At 52.6% G+C, this 16,072-nt stretch overlaps 1 protein-coding gene across 1 annotated transcript in view; it reads right to left on the reverse strand.

The window, feature by feature from the left end:
- Positions 1 to 7,152: 7,152 nt before the first annotated feature.
- Positions 7,153 to 16,072, reverse strand: part of Rims2 (regulating synaptic membrane exocytosis 2) — a 535,330-nt gene continuing 526,410 nt past the window's right edge. The window contains exons 27-31 of the mRNA XM_023702342.1: positions 15,437 to 15,578; positions 12,341 to 12,453; positions 11,797 to 11,898; positions 10,472 to 10,611; positions 7,153 to 9,857 (exon numbers count right to left, since the gene is read on the reverse strand). Coding sequence (XP_023558110.1) covers positions 9,639 to 9,857; positions 10,472 to 10,611; positions 11,797 to 11,898; positions 12,341 to 12,453; positions 15,437 to 15,578 — 716 coding nt within the window. The 3' untranslated portion in view covers positions 7,153 to 9,638. The remainder of the gene's footprint in view (positions 9,858 to 10,471; positions 10,612 to 11,796; positions 11,899 to 12,340; positions 12,454 to 15,436; positions 15,579 to 16,072) is intronic.

Raw genomic sequence — 16,072 nt, forward strand, 5'->3', positions numbered from 1 at the left:
AGGGCGCTCCCGCTGTGCACGCACGCCCTGGTCTCTGCCTTCCAGGAGCACACCGCGTAGCGGTCAGGGCCTAATCCCTGTGGTGCCCAGCGGATGCTCGGGCAGGGTCCCTGCAGGGTCTGCTGCCGCAGGCCCCTTGCCCTATGTGGGGTGCCGTCCCCATTTGGAGGTGCGTGGTGGAATCCTCACTCCTGCCACCACCCTGTTTGCAGGCCCCAAACGATGTACTTGAGATCTGAGAAGCTGTGTCCTGGCATTTGAGTACGCGTAGCTGGTCTGCCCACTGCGATGAGAGAGGAGGGCGAGGGGAAGGGGGAGGGGAAGGGGAAGGGGAAGGAGAACAGGGGGAGCAGGGCCAGGAAGGACAGGAGGGGGAGGAGGGGGAGGGGGTGGGCGCAAGAGGAGGAGGAAAAGGAGGAGGAGGGCGGAGGAGGAGGGAGGAGGGGAGGAAGACGGGGAGGAGGAAGAGGAGGAGGAAGGAGGAGCGCAGGAAGTGGAGGAAGAGGAGGAGCTCAGGAAGAGAAGGAGGAAAAGGAGGAGGAGGGAGGAGGAGGAGGGAGGAGGGGAGGAAGACGGGGAGGAGGAAGACCGGGAGGAGGAGGAGCGCAGGAAGAGGAGGAAGAGGACGAGGAAGGAGGAGCGCAGGAAGTGGAGGAAGGTGAGGAGCTCAGGAAGAGAAGGAGGAGGGAGGAGGAAGAAGGAGGAGAGGAGGAAGACGGGGAGGAGGAAGAGGAGGAGGAAAAGGAGGAGGAGGAGGAGGAGGAGAAGGAGGAAGAGGAGGAAGAGGACGAGGAAGGAGGAGCGCAGGAAGTGGAGGAAGAGGAGGAGCTCAGGAAGAGAAGGAGGAGGGAGGAGGAAGAAGGAGGAGAGGAGGAAGACGGGGAGGAGGAAGAGGAGGAGGAAAAGGAGGAGGAGGGAGGAGGAGGAGGGAGGAGGGGAGGAAGACGGGGAGGAGGAAGAGGAGGAGGAAGGAGGAGCGCAGGAAGTGGAGGAAGAGGAGGAGCTCAGGAGGAGGAGGAGGAAGGAGGAGGAGCCGGAGGAGGCGGCAAGGCCGGTGCTCCGAAGGCCGCCCTGCCCTGCGCCCACTCCACGGCTGCCCCACGCCGAGAAGCACACACGCGCCGAGCAACTGAGGGTGCTTGCTGCCCAGCGTCCCTGCCCTCTGCATCTGCTTCGCCCACACTCACCTGCCCGCGCTCAGCCAGGCAAGGAGGAGGTCACTGGAGATGTCTTTTTCTTCTGTCGCCTTCTTCCGCCCTCCTTCCTTGCCTCTCTCCTGCTCCTATTTGTTCTTTCACGTGAAAACGGAAGGATGGTGTGGAAGGGTCAGCTTTTAGCTGAGTCTCACCGAGTCAGGTGGTTCCCTAAGAGGTCCCAAGCCTGGGCTCCATCACTTCTGGCCTCTGAGAAAGCCCGAAAGAGCTGGTTTCTGGTTTTGAGTTTGGGATTTTTTTTCTAACAGTCTTGAGGAACAGGTTTGTCCCTAAGGTCTCACTGCATCACCCTTTTTTATTTTTTTGGTACCGGGAATCGAACTCAGGACCTTACACATAACAGGCAGGTGCGTGCTGCATCAAGCTCAGCATTTGTCATACCCAGAATCCTAGACGGCAACGTCTTTTCTCCAGGCCACCTGAAAGGTTAGGACTTTTGTTTTTTTTCTCTCTCTCTCTCTTTCTTGTTCTGGTTAAGCTTCATGGCTGTTAGTGGTCAAAATTAACATACACTGCACTGTAAGAAATCAGAAATGAACTGGGCAACATGGAACTTTCTCCTGGCTGTCAGGATTTCTCCCCAGGAAGTCTGGGGTCGCCCTTCTCCCACCTTCTGTGACCTTCTGGAGCTTCCCATCCTGACTCTAAGGCACACAGAGCCATCCCAGAGGCAGTGACCCTCCCAGCACATTGCCAGTCCTGAGTTTGGGACCAGGCTGGGCTATGTAATCAAGTTCAAGGCCAGCCTGCACTACATGGTGAGACCCATCTAAAAATAAAAAGGATCTAGGAAAAGATAAACGTATTATTCTGTAATTCCACTGAGAAAGAACAAGAAAGCAGGCCAGAAGAGGAGGAGGAGGAAGAGGAGGAGGAAGAGAAAAAGAATAGGAGTAAGAAGAAAGAGAAGAGGCATGTAAAATAAATAGTAAGAAAAGCAGTATCACCCAGAGAAGCCCACTGATCCACCCCAACCCCCCGTACCCCCCTGCATGAAGAGGCAGGGCTTAGGGAGGGCCGAGGCCCCGACTGGGAGCCCAGGGTCTGGCAAGAGCAGATGCCCCATGGCTTGCTGGCGGCCCAGCCCTGCCTGGGTGCTGGGGAAACCCCTGCGAGCCTCAGGACAGCAGCCTTTCCCTCCCAGCCCTCCCCATCTGTAAGTTCAGCGACGCTGTCTGAGGAAGCTGGGATGAACAGAGCACATCAGTACTTCCAGTCATTTGAGACAGACCCCAGTGGGTTTCCCTGGGGCTAGAAGCTGGAAACGCATGCGGAATTTTGAGCAGCTTCCATCGCTCAGACAACCTGATCTGCTGTCAGGAGGGTGGGCTTGCACCTGGACACACCAGTCCTCAGCCAGGGATCTGGGTTGCATCACTGAGATGATTTAGCTCAGTTCTCGGGGCTGTGGAATGAAGGTTAAAAGTACAGGCCTTAGAAGGCAGACTAAAGAGCTCAGGCCATGCATGTTGAGGTCATCTTGTAGGCTCTGTGTGTCACACAACTGTGGCTACTTGCTGGGGACATCCTTTGTCATCAGTGGACAGTTGCAAGGCTTTGACCTCAGCCACCATTTAGCCAACATTCTATTACAGTACGAGCAAAACGAAAGCACGTTGGAGTTTTGGGAGCTGTGGTGACAGCTCAGGCCTCTGGTGAGCCTTAAGACTTCTCATAATGCAGAGTGAATGCTGGGTGGGGACAGTCATGATGACTGTGGACAAAACGCCACAAGGCCAGCTTGAGGAGGTGGTTCCCCGGAAGGCCTGGGGGTGGCGGCTACCGGGGCAGGAAGCACCCTTAAGGCCATTCTGTAGTCATCCGTTTGGGCCACAGCACATCTGGAGCTGCCTGCTTAACTCTGGGCAGGGCAGGCAAGATGAGGAGGTTTGCAGCAGGCAATAAGTCACTGAAGGAATCAGAAGTGTCCAGGAAGAGAAAAACAAATAGAGGCGCCTGCGGTTATCCTTCCAGCCAGTGCCATAGCAATGGCGGAGCCTCTTTCCGGCCCCTCTGCACTAGGCCACTTCTGATACAGGGAGAAAAACTGATCTCGGGTGGGTGACCTCCAAACAACGTAGGGAAAAAGTCTCCTGGCCTGACCTGGATGAGTTCGTGTTCTCTAAAACCGAAGAATGAATTTTAGGAACAAACGGAGGTGATGAGCAGAATGTATTTATTAAGGGAAAGCTCCTGTCTGAAAGAGGGACAGGAGGGGGGGCCTGAGCGGGTTGTCCCCAGGAAGTTGTCTCTTCGAGGGACTTTTATAGAGGAAAACCATGTGGTGAGGCGGGTCTAAGGTGGTGGAGAACATGGGAACTCGCTTAGGTGGGCATGAGGTGGGACAAAACCATGGTCAACCAATGAGATTACAAGCACCATTGCTCAGGCAAAATTGATTAAATCCAGGACCCAATGGGGAAGCGACTCACGTAGCAAGCAGGCATGAATATGGACAGAGTCTCTTCCTTTTGGGGGTTGGGCTAGTAACTCATTTGGGCTCTTTCAAGGTGATTGATACCTATTTAGGATATCAATCCCTGATGCCCATCCCTAGGGAAGGATGTAGCAGTGCTTCCTTTTGTACTGGTCTTGAGGCATGGCCCATATGGGAGAGTCTGTCTCTTCCAAGTTGCACGGTCACCTTGTCTTCCATCTTGTCTCCTTGAGGGCCTGGCCCTGTCTGACTGCCTATAATATTTCTATCTAATTTGGCTGCCTGCAACACTTCCGCCCCCGCCTTCCCCTGTGAGTAGGCACCAGGGTCGTCCCTCGCTACCTCATTGCACGGATGAGAAGAGACTCAGCACTAGAGGCTCACATGTGGCTATGGAAGGAGGGAGCAGGGAGCAGGTCTCAGGCATTCTGTGGCAGCACTGGCACTTGCCACCAGTGAGCGCCAGAGTGGGGGGGGGTTGGAGATGCTAGTTTAAAATATCTGCAGGAGCATCCTATGGAAGGTGTGTTCCGCCCTTTGTGTTATGGGTCGCTCAGAATAGGAACCAGATCAGCCAGATTGGAATTTGGAAAGCCATTTACTACTGAGCTCAGGGCCCCCAATCAGCTCTCACACGGAAGACGAAAAGGTGGCTAGCCCAGGAAGCAGGGGGGGGTTTAAAACCTGGAACCACATTCAGTTTGGTAAAACAAATTCATTGTCTGACATAAACAATGCTTTCAGGATCATCGTGACCACTACTCAAACTGAATTTCCTGGGGCTTCGTGTTAGTTTCTGGTTATCTTGCCCCTGGGTACTTGCATGCAGCCTTGCATAGCCCGAGGTTACAAGAAGTGAAAGCCCATTTAATTTCAAGTCATTTCTGTAAGCTAACTTTGTTAACAGGAATTGGTGAGGCTTGCAGGAATTTTATCTAGCAAGCAGCAAGAAACAGCCACTAGTTACTAAACAACTTAGAACAGTGGTGAGTATACATTTTTACACAACAGAAAACACAAGATTTACATTTATAGTCTAAAATGTGTGTTGACCCGTTACACTTTGCTGTGTATTTTGAGAAGGCAGAGGTCGTCTCAGGAAGTATAAACCCTGGAAGGGAAATTCAGGGCAAGCTTATGATCCACTGCACTGAAATTATCTAGCCACTTGCAAGGCAGAGTTGGGGCCACTACGGATTCCTGAATACTGCGGGGTTGTCCTGGGGAACCTAGGGACTCCGTTAGGGTGTCACCATTCCATTAGGCTTTTCCTTGTGTGATATATGCATCTTGACCCAGCTCCTGCAGCAGGCCCCCTGCCTAGCTCTGGCTGGCCTGGACAAACTAGGACATCCCTGCTCTTCAGCCGCAGTGGGGCTGGGAGCTGGATCGCCCCTGGGCTGGGCAGAGTCAGACTGTGCAGGAGGCTAAGGCAGGCTGTGGCCCTCGTGTTCAAAGACCACTGTTCAGTGGGGTGAAGGGCCGAGGTACAATCTGAGGAGCATTTTAAGTATGGTGATGGACACAGAGGATCAGTTCTTATCAGCTCTGAAAATACATGGCACATCAAGTTGAAGTCAAGATCAGCTTCTCAGCAAATCTCTTCAGCCAGGCATGGTGGCGAATCCACATCCTCTAATCCCAGCACTCTGGAGGACTCCCTCAAATTCTGGACAGCCAGGACAACAGTGAGACTATGGGCCTCAGAAAACAAGAATAACAACAAGGGGACTAAATAGCTACACAAAAACCTTTTCGGTGGTTCAGAAACAGGCCAGGAGGCAGCCCTTTTTAGAGGGCATAAGGTAACAGGGATAGAGGAATTTCTTCCCCCTCAGAACCCTGCCTCCCATGCTCTTTGCTTACAGCGTGTGGGTCCCTGAAGGAGCTGCCTCCCCCCAGGCCAGGGGGAGCCCTTGTGCTCCAGGGCACCCCAGGGCACCCTGGTTCCTGCCCGGGGGAAGCCTCACTGCTTCCCAGCCTCCCTGGGCAGGGCTGGGTGTGTTCTGTTCTCTGCTGTACCTAGAGCAGTACCCCAGAGAGCAGGGCAAGGTGTGTCGGGAATGGCTCTTGGCACTAAGGAGAAAAAGGTGAAAGAGTCTGGTCCTGCCCCAAGGGGCACAGAGGGTGTCAGGGTGCTCCCTGGCGTCCTGGGAGGCAGGGCCTGTGGAGAGTAAGTGCCCAGGGCCCAGCAGCCTCCGGGCGGGCAGTCATGCAGCCTTCCCTGGTGCCCACGTTTTCTCCGTGCCCGCTCAGTGGTGCCCAGGGCAGGACCGGCTGGATGGGTGGTGGGACAGGTTCAGGCGTGCAGCGCGGGGCAGCGCACTGCGTTCTGGGAGGCCCTGCTGATTTGAGCGGTCCATCTTCGAGGCCGCTCCTGGCTCTGGGCCCGCAGCCCCGGGAGCATGAGGCTTTGGTGGCGGTGGCGGTGTGGTGTGAGGGCTTGCTGAGGACCTGGGCTGCGCTGAGCGGCAGACACAGGCATGGATCGGTTCTGAGAAGGCTGGGGGCGCGGGCAGCTGTGGCAGCGCTGTGCCGCTGGCAAGGAACAGACAGAAGGATCATGGGAAGCGACTCCAGGCTGGTGCGGAGACACGGGACGACAGACGCAAGGCCGGGAGTTACAGAGCGCAGCAGTCTGCAGGGCCGGGAGACCCAGGGACCTCATCGGGGGTGGGAATGGAAAAGGAGCCCAAGCTCCACACTTGATGTGGGAAGGGGGCACCAAGCAGCCGGCGCCGAGGGCCACACCGTCAGCAAAACCAAGGCCCGGGGCAGGAGGATTGCCCCTTCCAAAAAGCATCGGATGTGCTTCCAGGTGGCAAGGCAAGGCCGGAGCCGGGTGTGCGCAAAGGGGAGAGAAAGCGCAGGCAGGACCAGCTCCGCCTGCGCAAGGCCCCGTCCAGGGCTGTACCCGCTCGCCTGTGGGCCCCACAAGGCTGGGCGCCTTGCCCTGCATCCCGGCCAGCTGCGACTATGTCACTGCCTGTGTTCAAGCACGGAAGTGAAATCCCCATCTCCGTGTCACCTGGCATCTGATTCTCTGCACAGCAGCTGACTTGGAGATGCTGGATGGAAAAAGCCGTTTCTGTGACGAGCAGGAGCCGGGTTGAATCTGGAGTGCTGACGCATCACGTAGGCATTCAGACTGTGCGAACCAACCTGAGGCTGGGAGCCAGGGAGGGCACCGCTGAGGACCAGCCTAGAAGGCCGCAGGGCAAGCCCCTCCCTCCCTCCGCCGTCCCGGGGATGCAGCCCGCACAGAGAGTGTGGCCCCCGCGCGGGGCGCTGCTCACAGCCAGGCTCATGCTCTTCGGGGACTGTGTGCAGCGCCCCAGGGGTTCTGGGGAAGGATGTCACCGTCCAGGTCAGGAGGGAGCTGAGGGACGTGTGTGGAGACACGAAGTCAGAGAAGGCACCGTGGACACCGTGTGTAAAGAAAATGATTTATTTAAAGTGTTAAATGCCATCACCAGAATGAACTTGATTTACATTAGTTGGTGTTTGTTACAGGACTCATCTGCCCTTCCATTCCAGCTGGATTCCCTTTACGCTACTACGTACAGGGCAGCAGTGGTCACTGGCTTAGTGCTGTTCACACAACTAAACCACAAGTCGAGGTGCAGACATGTGAAAATTAAAAAAAGCACATCGACTTTTAAATAAATACTGCATAATGACAAGTATGTATAAATATCCCATACAGTCATGTCCTTCTTATTAAAATTAGAAATAATTTGTATAGGAATGCGCACAAAAGATCACGTGGCCGCCTCTTAGGATGAGGAGAACCATAAATGCTTATTCTAAGGGGTGGTGTAGACGCTCCGGGTCTGTGAAATCAACTGTTGCCAGTACTCAGGAGGCAAAATGATGTCAGGAACGTTTTATTCGTTCTTTGGCCAATCTTGCCTGGGCCATCGCACATTTAGAGTGTCAAGACACAGTCTTGGGGCAGCTCACGTTGCACCACACCAAGAGAAGGCATTTTAGTGATACTTTTTATCTTCTGTACCATATCAAGCATGACAGCTTTTTAATGGTCAGCACTGAATTAAAAAAAAAAAAAGAGTAATTTTTGTGCATGGCTTTCATTAGACAAATGCGATCCATATGGATTTCAACAATTATTGTAAGAAACTGAAACTAGTTCCTAGGAATATGTTATCAAAGAGCACATAAAGCCTAGGAAGCACGGGCGGTGGATGCTGTTGCCTGTGACCTCCTCTCAGAGGGCCGGAGGGGAGGTGCCTGCTCCCAGCTCTGCCCAGGACACCAGCTGCTGGGGAGCCAGGGCGGGGTTTCCACTTCAGGGTTGGCCTGCAGCCTTTGGGTGGTGGCCTCAAAGGACTATTCACAGGCATAGCGACTTTCTCTGAGTTGCCTAAAAATTGGAGCTTTAAAATTGCTGCAAATTTATGTCAACTATATCACTTTAGAAATACAATTTATGAAAAATTGAATTTTACTGCAGAAAAGTGAATAAACTACCCTGTGTTTTAGGGTTTCATTTTAGCAGTGTGTCTATTCACACAGTAAATGGAAACTGGCTAAAGAAACTGCCTTAACAAGTTACAAAACAAAACCTAAGTCCTCCAGCAGACGAGGTCTGAGCTCTGCCTGAGTGCCGTGGCTGCGGAAGCAGGCCTGGTAGAAGCCGCGATGCCACGTGGCCTCTAGTCTTTCCTGCAAAAGGAACTGTGAAGATGAAAACAGATGTCCGCGCACTGCACGACGAATTCAGAAGTCCTCCTCCCTCCTTAGCTAGATCCAGGCTGGCCCTGCCTCCCTGCACTCCTGAGCCGCACCGCAAAGTCCTTCCCGGCATCCCGGAATGAAGGGGGCTCTTACGAGGCTTCCTTCCCTCGAGGAGCGCACGAATTAGACACACCTACAGCTCTGAGTTAAACGCGGGCACGAGAGAGTCAGATCAAAATCATGTCAGCTTTTCGTTCACTCTGGTAGGGAAAAAGAAGGAAAGACCAAGACAGAGAGAATAAAAGCGAGACAGGAAGGAAGGAAGGTGTGAAAAGTTTGCACGTATTGAACGTCATGGGATTGTATATTTAATATGGAAATAAATGGAATATATTATATTTATTTGTCACATAAAGAGAATTTTAAGTATCTTCTAGAAAGTATTTCCATTTGTAATGTCTGCCAAAATACAGACTGTGATAAAGAATAGACGCGGTGTCTGTGTCGCCCGCTCGCATTCTCTCCCAGTTTTAAAACCATGCACTAGTGAAATTTATTTTTAAAAATAATATAAATTGTTGAAAATGGCTGATTTTTATTCTTTTTTTGCAAGTTGCAGCCCCAAGAAAATAATTTAAGTATTCAGCTAATCTGTGTCCATGCAAAAAAAGTGTCTTTAGTTTCATCCAGCACGGTGTAGCCACAGAATTTGGTTTCCAGAGTGCAGCGCCACGCAGCATCGGTGTGCAACGGCCTGTCGCTCTGCCCTGGGCGCAGCCGGCTGGCCGGGCGGCTCCAGCTCCCGCGCACTTCTTTGGCCTCTTGCTCTCCACCTGGTGCTTCCCAGGACCTGGCTCCTGGGCCTGTGACATGGCTTCAGGGGAAGGCTCCATTTCTGTGGCACACAGGGCTTTGGGTCAGATAAATGGAGAAACAGGAACAATAAAAATATAAAGGTGCCATTGAAAAGGGCTTTTGTTGCATGAATCTGATTCTTTGAGATTAATCCATGGCTTCAGACTGGACCAGAACTTGAGTGTCACCAAACGCCAAGCCTGATAGTCCTTCCTGCTCTGCGTGTCACCTGAGGACCTTTGTGGGGCACAACGTGTGCGACTTCCTCTGAGAACGCAGGATCGCATTGCACCCCTAGAAACGGGCTCAGAAGACACGACATTAAGCATGCAGTACTACCAGGGTTTGCGACCTGTGGATTTTTTTTTTTTTTTTTTTTTTTTTTTTTTTTTTTTTTTGTAACGCTGGTTGCTGTGACAACAGTTTTACAGCTGCTATGAACGAGAGTAAGAAGGTCCTGTCGAACTTTCCAGAGAGGACTGGGAAGCTCTTCTTGTCAGAGGGGCCAAGGTCGGATCTACTAGGGAGGAAGGGGGGAACAGTTTGAACCATCCGATCACCATGTTGGACAGCTCCAGTTCATCTAAAAGTATCTGGGCCACTCCCATAAAGGATTTGTGATCCATGCGGCCGTAGTCGCCCCAGACAATGATCTGTTGAAAAACATAGAGCAGCATCAGCATAGCCACATACATGACCATGCACTTGTGAAGCACATTAACATACTCTCCTGTTCTGACATCCAAGCTCAAGTTGCCCCAGGCACAGTGGCACATGTCTGCGACCCCAGACAACGTGGGAGGCTGGGGCAGGAGAATGGCGAACATAAGTCTAGTCTGGGCAACTCAGCAAGACTGTCTCAAAATTGAAATGGGCTGGGGATCTAGCTGAGTGAAACAATGTTTGCATAGCTTGCAAGGCCCTGGTTCAATCCTCAGTACTAGAAGAAGAAAGAATGAAGAAGGAAGAAAAGGAGGAGGAGGAAGCTGGACAGCCGAGACTAGTGGGGTGGCTGTCTTTAATACTTGAATCCCGAGGTGCACAAGAAGACTGCTGTGAGGGCCAAGGGCAGAAGCCGTCCGGGAGGCTGGCATCAGTGAGAGGCGGGTTGGTAAGCCGAGCACCTCTCACAGGAAACAGCAGCAGCGTGCATAGCTTTGCAGTGGGCCAGTGCTGCGCAGTTTCAGAGAACTTTGATTCTCTGCAGGCACGAGGCCAACTGCAGGAAATGCTGTCTTCTGGAGGGCAAGTGAGGGCGGGGGAGTACCTGTAACACCTTGCCCTGTGGACTCTCCTCAAAGGACAACAGCTGCTGGTACAGGGGCTCCAGCGTCTTCCTTGCCACTTTGGTTTTCTTTTTGGCTATGCAGACTCCATTATCTAACAGATATACTTTCACGTAGGGTGCTGGGGAGAGAGCAGAGAGAGGACATGTGTGTGTGTGGCCGGGGCATGTGGCCCGTGGGGACCTTTGCCAGCGAGTGCAAAGAGCTGGTGCCATCACGGCCCTGGCCCGCTCCCCGGGTCGCGATCACCACACAAGCGGGGGCAACAGCCGGCCTCTGAGAAGGGCAGAGAGGGAGATCTCTGCTCTGCTGTCAGCTGATTACACGGCTCCAAACGTTAGCTAAGGCAGATGTCTCCAGGAATAGTCAAGAGTGGGCCCTCTGTCTGTTCTGCACCGGACTTGGCTCAGCACCGGGTTGTTTACTCATGCCCACAAATCGCTTTTGCTGCAAGGCATTATTTACTGGGCTGGTGTGGGCACGAGGCACTGGGCCTCATGTGTTCAGAGTAGCTAGGAGGAGGCAGCTGGTCATGAATTCTATGGCTCAAAAATGATCTGGCAGATGTTTCACAAAAACACACTCATGTGGTAACAATCACGAAACTCCCTGAGAAAGGCAGGGCCCAAAGTCTGTGTTGATGTGCTGCCGGGCACAGCACCAGGCCGAGAGGGAGCCGTCCACACCATGTTTTATGTTGCTGCAGGGTTAGACGCCAAGCAATTCGGAGCCAGGAGTCAGCCAGTGGAGGCACTGAGGCTAGAGGCCAACTTCAAAATTCCCAGAGTGGCTTTACGCATCACATCCAGTGATTTCTGCACAGTGCGTCCGGGTCACTGCCCCTGCCCCACGGTACTGCAGTGAGACTCGCGGCACAGCAAGGTATAACAGGGCCTCTCCTCCCTCACAAATGGCAGGGTCCCGAGCATGCGTAGGCTGCGGTACCCTGAGCCTCCGATTCCTATTCTAGAGCCTCCATGTCTTGGGAGAGCCTCAAATCTCCAGACAAACTGGAGAACACAAAGCACCAGCTAATAGGAAGCAACAGCTTCTTGTGAACATGTAGCGACAAAATGAGTGGCTGGATGCCTCGGCAGCCTTCTTCTTGACAGTGGCCATATGCAGAGTACATATCTGACGTGTATCTCCCCAGGGGAGGAGAACACTCACACGGGAGGGATACAAGCTGTGACGCCCCAAGCCAGCCAGGGACAGACTTGCCCTTGCCATCCTTCATTTAACTAGAAACTCAGGTTCCAGCAGCAGCGACAAGGTCCCCAAACTGAAGCGAGGCTTGCGCTCTTACCTGGCAGTGTCTTGGAACCTGGTTTTACAACAAGGCCACGGGCCCGGATGATCTCCACCTCCAACTGTCCCTTCTTGTCCATCATTCCCACCTGGATGTCACCTAGAGGTGCCAGGAGAAACACACGTGCCTTACTGTGCATTGCAGCAGGAGGGACGCCTGCACCAGGACCTCGCCTAGTGTCATTTCCTGAGTAGTTTATTAATTTACTTATATCTAACATGTATACAGTTATTTATTATATATCAAAGTCATTAAAATCATTAGATTAGGGCCAAGGAGATAGCTCAGTAGAATGTGCTTGCCTAGCAAGCACAGGGAACTGAGTTCAATCCCTGGCACCGAAAAAAAAAATTAGATTTACAATAGGAAAATCTTTAGAAATTATCATTAAAATCATTAGAAATTACACTAGGAACAATGAGATTTCTGTTAAACTCTAAGATGTCTTACTCTGTGATAGCAAATTACAGTCTATGAAATTTAGAGAATATAATTTTCAAGCATTGAGAAGAACATGCCAGGGAGTCAGGCACAGACTCACCCATTGCAGGAGTGGCCAGCGTCTGGCGTCCCACCAGCTGTGCGGGGCCGAGGCCATCGAGGAAGTCACTGAACTGGCTGTCAGAGGCCAGGCGGACACCGGGGAAGATCAGGCTGCGGACAGAAGGTCAGATGCCATTCAGCTCCCAGACCTGCTGCACTGGGGTTAAGGCTTCCCCTGAGCCTGGAGGGTGGCAGACAGCTGCTCTGTGGCCCGCCACTTTGCTGGAGCCAACTCCTGCTCTGCCCTGTGGCCCTTGCCACCTGCATGCCACAGGCGCCCTTTTCACTGCACCTCAGGCCTCAGTTTACTAAATGTGGTGCAGCCAGCAGGCAGGCCTGCACGGTCGGTCCCTGGTGCTCGGCGTGTGCAGCACACCTGTGGGCAGGAGCCTGTACCCTTGCGTCCTCCCAGCTGCGCCCGCCCGCCCTCCTGCATCAGGCAGCCTGCGTCCTCCCTCCAGGTCCTGCTGGCCCTGCTCCTCCTTGCACCCCATCTTCCCTTGCAGCTCCCCGAAGAGCTGCCACTATTGCTGGGTGGGGGGCACAAGCTGTAATTCCAGCACCACAAGTTCAGTCTCTGCCTCAAAATAAAAACATAAAAGTCAAAGTCATCACTGTGCTGGCCTCACTTTCTTTCATTCTCTTTTGAAACTCTAATCAACTCTTCGTTTTTACCACTCCACTGACATGTCACAGACCAAAGTTACATAATGAGCACAGAGGTACGCCCAGTCGCTTGTGCTCAGTGCTGCCTGCTGGGAAGACTAGAAGCCTCCGCTCCCTCTTCCTGTTTCTGTTCTTCTTCCTCTTCCTCAGAGCCCCTCCTGCATGCCTGTCCTGGGAGCCTGCACTCCTGCTCCTAGGTGACCACTGAACACCACAGTGCAATCCTCTGACCTCGTTTTTTTTTTTTCTGTAATATTGGGGATCAGACCCAAGGCCTGCACAATGAGCTACATCCTAAACCCTTTTTAATTTTGAAACAATGTCTTGTTAAAAATCTCTAAGTTGCCGAGGCTGGGCTTGAACTCACCCTCCTCCAGCCTCAGCCGCCAGAGTGCTGGATGATAGGTATGTGTCACATGCAGGGCTCCTTCCTGTTCTCTGGCTGAATCCCTGGGTGAGCTAGCCTGGCCCATGGTTTCCAGTGTGATCCACACAGCTGGCCCACACGAGTGTCTCCAGCTCGGATTCACCTGACCCTCAGCCACTCGCTCTGCACAGCTGCGTGGGTACTTTCCTGGTATTTGAGTCTCAATTTGCTCAAGGCTGATCCCAAAGCTCTAAACAGAAAAACCAAACTCTTGTCCTCTGAGAGGATCCCAGTTCTGATCAGCGGCTACCACGCCCTCCCACTGTCCCATCCATGCATGCAGCTCCTTTTTTCTCTGCGACAGACTGAGTTGTGTCCCCTGCAAATTCATATGCACCCCTGGGTGCAGAGGAAAGGCCATGAGAGGACACAGGTAGCTGCCCGCCAGCCAGAGGAGACCCCAGGAAGGCTGGCCTGCTGACCCCCGGATCTTGAACCTCTAACCTCTGGGTCAGTGAGAAGCACTTTCGTTGCTTAAGTCACAGGCACCACATGCACTGGTAAAGCTTACTGTTCTGTGCCAGGGTAAACCCAGCACCTGGACTCACTAGGGCTTCTACTGCTGTGCAAGCTCGCGTCATCTCAGGGTCAGTATGGTCTATAACTTGGAGGTCAGACCCTGCTCCCTAGAGGAGGCTGAACTCCTCGCCTGCTCTGGACCTGAGCTTGGTGACCGGAGCCCTTCTTGCGCTTACCACTCACGCCCTCACTCCCTTCCTGTGGCCTGTAGGGCACCCTCCTATTACTCAGACCCACCTCTTCCTGGCCTTATAGTCTCCTGAAAGTGCACATCTCTGCTGCATGTGATTACTTTTCCTCGTATGGAACTTCTCTAGCAGACTGCTGGTTAATGCAGGCAGGGCTTTTGTCTGTTGCTGTAGCTTACCTTCTAGACCCAGGCCTGGATTTTTTTTTTTTTTTTAATGTATTTGGTACAGGGTCTCACTATGCAGTTTAGACTTGTAGTGATCCTCCTGTTTTCAGCCTCCCCAGTGCTGGGATTATAGGTGTGTGCCACCACGCCCAGACTTGGTGGCCTGTTCAGTGCACCCCTGGGTGGGGCTGGTACAACATGTGGTACCAGGGATCAAACCCCTGTCCCTGCACTTGCCTAAGCAGGCACTTAGTCTGCTGAGCTATCTCAGCGGCCCAGGCCTGGAATATTTTAAGCCTTCAAAAACACTAGCTATGCTCCACTAAAAGGATGACAGAGAAACAATTTGCCCAAGCCTCTCCAACACCAAAGACCCCCTGAGAGCCCGCCACACACGCTGCTGTACTGTTAATGCCTTTATCACCCCCTTTACAGGTGTGTGGTCACCAATGCCACTAACTTGTCAGTGATGGGGCTACGGCATCTTTAGAAATGCTTTAAGATGCCTTAAAGTGAGCTGCCTTATAGGAAGGCTTCATGTAACTACATGAAGAGGAGGCCCGCCAGCCTTCCGGGGCATCTCCTTTTGGTTGTAGACTTCATATAATTTATTAACTAAAATAAAAATACGTTGATACAGACAGCTTCATTCAGTGGCAATTACATTTTTCTTGTATAGTAATTTAATTGAAGTCTTTGCTGCACGGAACTAGCAGATGATAAGTTATTGGAAAGATGACCGCCATCGCACGAGACGAGGTATGTGTCAGCACTGCATTTTTGAAAATTATAACCCTTAAGCAGATCAAAGTTTCTAGAAGCTAGCACTGTCCGCCTGGTGAGGCCCAGTCCTTCCTGCCGGGCCTGCTGTGCGCTACTGCCCGGTGGGGCGACACAGTGTCAGTGCATGAGGTGCGGCAGTCACACTTCAACATCCTGCGTTAAGGCAACTCTGCGCTGAACGCAGTTCCGCCCACCGGAAGCCGTGAGGTCATCTGCAGGCGGCAGCCCGAATGGCTCGGCTCTGCCGCAGGAATCAGCCCGTGGGTAGGGCAGCGCGAGGAGCTGGGACGCGAGCGCAAGCGCCCGCAGGCTGAAGTGCGCGCCTGCGGCTCGGGCGCACTCACTTTCCTTCCGAGCTGTAGCTGTTCATGCTGCCGTCGGTGGACTCGCGGCTGGCCTGGCGGGTCATCCAGTTCCTCATCTCCACGGCCAGGCCAGTCTCTGTGCTCCTCTGGACGGTGCTCCGTAGCTTTTTGCCTCCTCCTTCTGCAGAGACAGAAACCACAGGGCTCAGAGTTCTGTTAGCAGTACCAGGCAGCGCCACCACCTGCCAGTGCTGCCGGGGCCTCAGGTGGGAAGACCTGCGTGTGTCCAACGTGCTCCTAGTAAGAAGACAGGGAAAGGCTTTTAAGACAATTCTAAACAATGCCTTCTCGAGTGATACAAAAATCTTTAAGCAACACAAAGCACCACTGTTTTATTTCCATTTAAAATTGTTCAAACTGCTAACAATAGAAAAGAATTCAACCTAAGGAAAATAGATAAGCTTTGTTGTCACTGTAATATAAAATGCCAGGTTCATTTATGCCTATTGCCTTGTTTTAATTGTAATACTGAAATTATAATAGATTCATTTATACCTACCTTTTTTTTCCTGTTTCTTTTTGTTATAGTAAAAGAATTAGACCTTGATACTTTATGCAGAACAGATGGTGAGAAATACTCAAATTCTAGCCTCAATTTTCACAAGAAAATCTGTT

This window comes from Octodon degus, unplaced genomic scaffold (genome assembly GCF_000260255.1).
Source record: "Octodon degus isolate 3935 unplaced genomic scaffold, OctDeg1.0 scaffold00148, whole genome shotgun sequence".
NCBI classification, from domain to species: Eukaryota; Metazoa; Chordata; class Mammalia; order Rodentia; family Octodontidae; genus Octodon; species Octodon degus.